This window comes from Arachis stenosperma, chromosome 6, assembly GCF_014773155.1.
Source record: "Arachis stenosperma cultivar V10309 chromosome 6, arast.V10309.gnm1.PFL2, whole genome shotgun sequence".
In the NCBI taxonomy this organism is placed as follows: Eukaryota; Viridiplantae; Streptophyta; class Magnoliopsida; order Fabales; family Fabaceae; genus Arachis; species Arachis stenosperma.
The window spans coordinates 15,351,673-15,360,723 of record NC_080382.1 but is presented as its reverse complement, the minus strand read 5'-3'; the positions used below and the strand labels follow the sequence as shown (position 1 = coordinate 15,360,723).

At 32.1% G+C, this 9,051-nt stretch overlaps 1 protein-coding gene across 1 annotated transcript; it reads right to left on the bottom strand.

Annotated features, from left to right (window-relative positions):
- Positions 1–3,050: 3,050 nt before the first annotated feature.
- Positions 3,051–6,653, bottom strand: LOC130933733 (uncharacterized). Its single transcript, XM_057863352.1, has 7 exons — positions 6,467–6,653; positions 6,197–6,289; positions 5,710–5,786; positions 4,943–5,320; positions 4,774–4,848; positions 4,451–4,540; positions 3,051–3,609 (listed from the first exon to the last, which is right to left on the bottom strand). The coding sequence occupies exons 1-7, from the start codon at positions 6,651–6,653 to the stop codon at positions 3,562–3,564; spliced, it is 948 nt and encodes a 315-aa protein (XP_057719335.1). The 3' UTR covers positions 3,051–3,561.
- Between the last annotated feature and the right edge of the window lie 2,398 nt (positions 6,654–9,051).

Genomic DNA, 9,051 nt, shown 5'->3' with positions numbered 1-9,051 from the left:
TCTGACAAACAACTCCAGCGCGCCTAAGTCGGAAATCTTGATTGACTATGAAATATAACTCGCATGTCGTCATCACCCAACATCGCGTACTTCCCAAACTTAACATAACCTGGCTTCAATGATATCGGAATACGAAAAAATAATTGCTTCATGCATTTTTTACCACAATTTCCAGCCTTCTCTAATATACTACTGTGCAAATCCATCAACGTTTTTGACGGAGTTATAAACACACCGATCTGCTTTTTGCTAGAAAAAGTTACACCCTCACTTGTGTTTTCATCTATTTTTCCCCGGTGATGCACTAACAAGAAAATACTCTCTGCCATCTCTCACACCCTCAACATATGTTTTGTGTGGCTCGTCTATTTGAAACTCATTTATTTATAGAGTTTCTGCCTGCATAAATCATCCTTGAGTCCTCAGGGTTATAACTTGGGCATAAATCGTCCCAGTCCTGTGAGTGTTACAAAGTAACACATAAATCGTCCCAGGCTCCTGAGGGTCCCATTAACACATAAATCGTGACAGCCCAGTTTGGTTTAGCCCATTAACACGTAAAACCTACTACCCTGGGACGATTTATACTTTACTTCTAACCCAAGAAGTCCTGCCACGATTTACTCTTAATTTGTCACACAAGTTCATGCATTAATCGTCCTAGGGTGAGATGATTTATGCATTATATAACCCTTTGCACCCTAGGACGATTTACATAATAATACAAAAAGGATAATCACGTTGCAGAATCTGTTTTAGGAGAATCAGGTAAAATTGAAAGGGAGACAATTTATTTAAGTAAAAAACCCAATGGTTTATGTGAATGTATATATCAATGATAAGGAATTTGCTGAATATTGAGTTGAAAAAAAAAAGGACATCAGCATTTTTTGATATTGCTTTTTATGAGAATATGATAATGAAATTGTATACAGTGGCAGGTCAAAATCCTTCATCAGATAATCAGCAGCAACATCAAAGCACACACAGATACTATCAAGGTGGAGTTATCAGCACTTAAAGCTACATGCATGGTAAGTAGAAAAAATGCATCAAAGCACACAAAGATACTATCATTGAGCTCCAGCAATAATTTTGTAAAATTTTTAAACAGCGCGTAAAGACTAAAAACAAATTTGGAATAGAATACTAAAATCTGTAATAGCTGTGTACTACAGTAGTTTCATCAAATATCAAGATTCATTTAAAAGTAAATGGAAGAGGAGCTTCTTCTAACACGCGCGCAACAGTGGTGAAACCTGTAACCACATATTGTGCTGTGTTAGCGTCTGGGGTTTGAACAGTAATCTCTACCATTAAGATAAGTTGAGACTGTCTCTGCAATCACAGCCGAAAAGAGAGACCTAAAATGATTTCGGACTTAAAATGAGAGAGAATTAAGGTGTAAGAGAGATACTTGAGAGAGAAGTTCACCCAAAACTCCAACGAGAAAGACGAGTTGAGACTTTAAGAGAGAGAGAATTAAGGGCGACGAGTTGAGACTTTAAGAAAGAGAATTAAGGGCGTAACATTATAAACTAAAACATAATAAAAAGAAGGAAAATGGATAATTGGTTACAATTTTGAATTTAATAATAATTTGAATGAAAAATAGAAAACTAAAATACAATTTTACCACTCTCCCTGATAATTTATAAAAGAGTAAAGTATCCAACGTTTGGGATATCCCTAACGTTTAGATCATCTTATATGTATCCTTAACGTTTGTAAAGTGATTCAATGTTATCCGTCAATTACATATCATGACCGCTTTAGTTTGAGTTTTAAAAATCTCTTCTTGAAGTTAGAATACAAATGTCTGGAATAAAATCGATGATTCAGTCCGAAAAATAGCTCATCAAAAGTTGAAATTAATTCCTACAACATTTACATAATTCACTTTTCTAGAGACATAATTGAATCTAAACACAAATAGTAGGTATAATATTAAAATCAAACACATCCAAGTAAGACCTAATTGAGAATGAATACATCCAATTGAAAATAATTGAAAAATATAATCTGATTTGTTAGTATAATTAATAGTACAACAACATTAAATCACTTTTATAAACGTTAGGGATACAAATAGAACGATTTAAACGTTAAGGACACAAATAGGACTTACCCCAAACGTTCTTTATAAAACTATCATATCAAAATTTATAAAATTATTAACGTATATTTAATTTTATTAATCATAAAATTTTTTACTAAAAATTGAATTTTTAATATTTAAAGAATAAAAAATATTTAAAAAATATTTTTAAAAATTTAAATTTATTAATTTAATTGTAATAAAAAATATAAAAATAATTATTAACAAAAACTGTAGTAAAATTATAATTTAATAATTAAAAAATTATTGAAAGATATCTTAAAAAAATAATTTAATCATTAAAAATTTTTTAAAAGATATTTTGGTAAAAATATAATTTAATCAATAAAAAAGAATTTGTCAAAGAGTAATTTGGTAAACAAAATTTAATCACAATTTTTGTTGAAAGATATTCTGGTAAAAAATAATTTATTTTTTTCTTGAAAAATAGGTAAAGTTAACATTTTGTTAACACAAAATTTAAAATGGGTTAAAGAAGAGATTTTTTTAAAATTATGAGTGCATTTTACAAATAAAAGAGAAGAAAGTGTCATTTTAGGAAGGGAAGTGGAATTTAATAATAATTTGAATGAAAAATAAGTCACCAAAAATTTGAATGAAAAATAGAAAACTAAAATACAACTTTCCCACTCTCCCCTTTATATCAAAATTTATAAAATGCATAAAATCACACCATAGGATTGATATTACCAGTTATATTAGAAAAAAGATCTCACCTATGAAAAAAGGGGAAGCCTGACAGTGCCAAAAGAAAAAATCAAAATGCACTAAATATGAATGTATTATCACCAGTAACTAGCTAAAGATAACCAACATTAGAATCATAGTTGAGTAATGGCACCTAACATACTATCATGTTATAATAAAATTGATCTAAAACAGCATACAGAAGAGACACCTATAGAAGAGAATGAAGTGCAAATTTTAATGGATACTGAGCATTAAGTAGATTAAGAGAATCACATTAGAGCATTCTAACATTCAAAACAAATTAAATTGCCATATAGGATCAACACGGTTATTCTATACTTTCGTACTTACAACACTCAAAACTCAATCCAATATTTAGTCCTTTCAACCAAGTGAATCATTAGGTCAAAGACATGTTAGGTACAATAACACAATATACTTAAACTCATCTCTGATCACATGAGTTGTTTAATTTGGTATTTTCCTTACAGAATTAAATAGACACAGAGTACAACTCCAACAGAGTTATAAGCATTAGACGACATAACCAAGAATTACTCTTTCCTTCGATCTCATGCAAATCACACAGCAGCTCTATTTGAGCACCAAGGCCAGCACAACAGTCTTACTGAATCATGATTTTTAACTCTTAAGTCTTGAAGCAATCTTACCAACCATTAAACATCCTGCAATCTGAGGTTCTAATGCCTGCCACCTCTCTTCAGTGGATGAGAGTGAATATGTTGTCTATGCTACATCAAGAAAGCAATGCTGACCCCAGGGAAAGGCAATAGCCAAATCTGCAGTTTTAAATCCAACCAATTCGAAATTGGCACCTTCAAGATAAATAAATTATTCAACTGACATCATCATATACACATACGATCTCCCTAGATCATTTTAATTGGTGTTGGCATGGATTATTGATCAATTTCCAGACTCACGAACACCCTTCAGGTGATCTATCTCACTTGTATGGCAACAATTGATACAACAGTTCCATAAATGGATCATACAGGCACACTACATACGAATATCTAGATCCCTATTTTACAAAGATTCTTATCCACAAACAATCATTCTTCAATGTTCTAGGATTTTGCATGGCAGTTTCAACTTAAGTAACAAGTTGACCTTGTAATTATAGAAAATTTGTAAAATCAACCACCTACTAGGCATGCTTTCAAGAAGGTGGAAATAATGACATCCTTCTACATAGTACTTCTAGTAGTTTAGCGTTTCCCAAAAACAACAAAACTCTACAATAAATGTAGTAAGCTATTACCCAATAACTCCAAAGTGAAAGGTGATGTATGCATCTTAGTTACCCATTCAAATCCCCGAAGAAACCAAAGTTGGTATGAATAAGAGTATGAACGCAGTAGTACAAGATTAAAAGGTTGCTCCAAATCAACAAAAATTAATATGCAAATTGTTCTCACATTCAATAGGAGACCAAGCTAATTCATGAGTTGTATCTAAACAGAGACATGACATAAATATTGTGATAAGAACAAATATCATTAACTTAGAGACAATGCAAAATTATAAGGATCAATGAAAGAACTATTAAGCACAACTGTTCACTAAATTACTAATACTGTCTCAGCACGGGATATAGATAGAGTATAAAAAAAAGACCTGACCCATGACTTCTTTTATCACTAAATTACTAACTTGGACAGTCCTTTCTTTAGAATCATCTCCTTCTGGAAGTTGTTGAGGTATCAACTACATAAGGTAAAAAGAAAATGAGGCTCCAAAAATAGTATGATATGTACAAAATTCTAGTAAATCTCAATACTATGAATCACCCAAAACTCAAGCCAGAAAACTATAATACAGGAAGCAGCGCTCTTGTTAAATGGAGCATACTCTTGAACTACACAACGCCCAACTTTTAATATATATTATTGTATCAAATGGAATAGAACAAAAAACGGTACATGGTAAACGATAACAACTACCTGGATGTATGCCCCAGATTTCATTTGCAGACCTTTAATTGTTTCCCCACCTCTCCATATGATTAAACCCACCTGCATGCATAAAAATAAAGTGTGACTAAAAGTTGGAATATGCATCAACAAAAAAAAAATATCTAAGAATATACATAAATTATCAACTTATCACCTTTTCATTTGGAGCTTGTATCTGAATTTGTTCAGACCCCATAGTAGCTTGAGCAGGAGAAAGGCCACTAGCTACAAGGGCAGGAGACCCCCCAGCATCTGCCTGTAGAATCTCCAAAAAAGAAAATAAAGTGTGGAACATGGTAAAGAAAAAAAAGGAGCCCAACTCTTCCAATTGGTTACAGCATCTGACCTCCGCAATCACAGCACTTATCAGCTTTTCTGCTTTATATATACTTTCCGAACTTCCTATCGGTTCCACAGACCTTGTTGCAGCTTGAGGGTCTGCATAAGCATCCCTAGTTATCTGAATCTTGGCACCAGAATTATATTGCAGGTATTTTATTGTATCTCCAGCCTTTCCAATAAGTACGCCAACCTTAACACAAAGGTAATATATCTTATCAAGGAAACTGCTTTCCAAATAGTTATATTGATTATTAGAAGGTCAATTCCAAATAACAGAAGATGGGTTCCAGTGAGGACATAAGAAAAGAGATGGGCGTCTATATCAGTGTATCATCGTCAACTTTCCCCAAAAGCTTTGGATAAGGCATAATTAATGTCAAAGATATAATGCAAAAAAAAAATTCAAAAATAATAAGTAAAGAAGGTTGTGAATTCTGATCACTCATCATTATGGTAAATGACCTAAAACTTAACAAAAGAAAAGCTTCAGACTCAATGCCAGAATGCATAAAACATGAAATACAAATCTAATATGTAAATGAGCCAAATGTATGCATCTATCTACATGAATTGGAATACCTTATTGTTAGGAACATCAATTCTCCGTGTCGTGGTCTCAGTGGCAGACGTAAGTTGATTTCGGCCAGGAGAAGCATCTTACTAAAAGCAAGTAAAACAAAATCCAAACAAAGAAAACGAAGCCCTTTAGAGTGAAATACAGGTAGGTAAAAGCAATTACAATGTTTTTCTCCGCAACATGTATTACTAGTCTCACAAAATAAAGCAGCTTTATCATCCGCACCTTATCAGAGGGAATCTCCACATTCTCTGAAGCATTATCAACTGAATCCGGTTCCTTATCCCCGGTGGTAGATCTTGCTCGGCCAAGTCCTTAGCCGGTTCTTCAGTTTCTTTAGGAGGTTCCTCTTCCTTTTCATGTGCATCCTCAGCAGGCACCTCCTGGCCCTCAGATGGCGCATCCCGGACTCAGCTGGCTCGGCAACTTCACCAGAACCTTGTTCATTTGCACTCGTCTCTGAATCATTCTAGGGCTCAGCAGGTTCACCATCCTCTGTAACAGTACTCTCTAAATCAACTCTTTCCACTGTTTCTTCCGCAGGCTTGTGAGACTGCTCCTCCTGATGCCCATTTGCACTAGCTGTTAAAAACACAGAAACATGTTCTTCGCCACATCATTAACAAAATCAACAATTTTTTAAAGGATAATTTAGCTGAAATGATAATTACATCAACAATTATACAGATGCAAAGTCGAAGTTGGCATCACTGTATGAAAAAATGTGTGAGGCGCGAGATAAAGAGAGGAATAAAGTACCTAGGTCGTCGCCAAGGCGAGGGCGCTTGTTGTCGCCGTCGTCGGGAACCGCGGCATCGGCGTTGTTATCGTCAGGGTTGGATTTGGCATTAGATTCGGTAGGCTCAGAATCGAGATCTTCGAACTTGCGTTTGCAATCGGAGGGAAGAGGGCTGGCAGAAGGTGCAACAACTTCTTCCTCCGCCATTGAGCTGCGGTCTTTGGGAGAGAGAGTGGTTACGCTTGGAGGATTTTACAGTGACGAAAAGAAATGAGAGGTTCGATGGAGGGAGAAAATAGAAGAGAAGCGAAGAAAGAGGATTGGGATATTTTGCGGGAAAAAGGAAGGAGGGTGCCACTGAGTGGCTCAGACTTACGACTCCGCACTTCGCAGTTTGCACGCCACTCACGGAGACCGAGGTGGGCTAAACCAACAGTTTTGGACACACTCCAAAATTTATTCCAAGTGTTTATTAGAAAGGCACCACTCAAATAAAGATCCCAAAAATCACTTTTTTTTAAAGATGTTTATGTGGTAAAATTTCAATTATACATTTTAAGATCACACTTTTAACTACATAACATTTAAAATTATAGCAGTTTAAGCATCACTTAATGAAAAAAAGTAAATTAAAAGATTTAAGAGAAGAAATAATTAAATTGTTAAAATTAATAGATCAAAAACTAATAATTTTAACTAATATTAATTGTAATGATACCAAATTCTTAAAATCAATACAAAATGATTTTTCTCAAAATCTTTATTTTACTATAAGTTTTATTGAAGGGCTTCAAAAACCTGAAAAAACTTATATTTCACATGGAATTTCTAAAAAATGCTACCATGGAAATGATTCTCCACATCTCTATCATACGTTTAACCCACAATTAAACTCTATAGTAGATATGCTTGAAGAAATATTAGTATCCATAAATTTTCAAAGAAATAAGGAAAAAGAGGAACCTAATATAAACAAAATTAAACAAATATTAAATAAATACTTTCAGAAAAAGAATCCCAAAAAAAAAAATTCAAAATATAGCTAACATAACAAAACTAAAAGTAAAACCACCATTGAAATTATGAATATTGAAGAAAAATTAGAAGAAGTTATAATGCTTTTTAAACAATTAAAAATAGCTCAAGTAAAAAATGAAGCTGGAACATCTAAGGATAATCAATCTCAATTTAAATGGAAAACAGGGTTTGAAAATTATGCTTTTAAAAATGGATTTATAAATAAAAATTCAAAGTATACAAAAATACCATCAAAGTACGTTCCTAAAATCCAGAAAACGGAAGGAAAAAGAATGCTCGATTTATACTGTAAAAATAATGAAAAAGAAATTTTCGAGAACTGGTTGAACTCCTTCTTATTAGAAGCCTTTACAAATCCAAAACTTAGTGAATTGTCTAGAGGAGATATCTGGAATTACATAGGATTTCATACTAAAGGAACTGTAAGAGATTATATGACATCAATAGAAAACCAAATAATAGAAGAATTAGCAATAAAAACAACAGTTTACGATAAGATATTACATATAATGATGATTCTATATAAAGAATTTTTTGGAAAAAATATTATAGATCATAGACAAGAAGTCTATAATAAAGAATATCAAGAAGCGAAAAACCATTTAGCTAATATTCAAATATATGATTTATGTAATGTGGAATCTTATATATGTGAATATATAATACATTATTATAAACTAAAAGAAGAAGATAAAAATAATTATCTTAGTATGTATATAACAAAACTTCCATACCCTGCTAATGAATTTATAATGAGAAGATTTATAAGAGAAATAAATAGAGGAACAATTGAAAATAATTTTGGAGGAGCAACATCTGCAATAAGAAAGGAAATAAAAGAACGTTGTATGCAAAAAGCAACTCAAAAAAGATTTAAAAATATAATTAGAATTTGCTGTCAAGATAATGAAGAAATACCTCAAAAATATGGTCTTAATAAAAATTTTCAAAAAAAAAGAAAATATCAATTTAGAAAAAGAAAATACTATCCAAATTGGAGAAAAAATATGTATTTTAGAAAAAGAAGTAACAATAAAAACAAAAAACAAAAAAATGACTATTGCCCAAATAAAAAAAAATTGTAAGTGTTGGTACTGTCAAGAAGAAGGACACTATACAAATAAATGTCCAAAAAAGAAGGATAAAAAAGACCTTACCAAACAATTAGAAATTGCTAAATCTTGTTTCATAGAACCATTAGAAGAATCAGATGATAACTTAGACTATATTTTTTAATATGTCTCAGAAACAGACTCAGAGAGTGAGCAATAATGCCACATTTATTACTATAAAAATAACAGAAAAGTTTATAAATGCTTTCATAGATACTGGAGCAACACAATGCTTTGCTAGTACAAATATAAAACTTGATTGGAAAAAATTAAAGAAACCATTAAGAGTTAGAATAGCTGACAAATCAATACATAAAATTGACTAAAAAGCAGAAATGGCTGAAATATTTATTCAAAATTATAGGTTCATTGTTCCATCCATATATATGTTGGATTCTGGGATGGATTTTATCATAGGAAATAACTTCTTAAAACTATATCATCCATTCATTCAA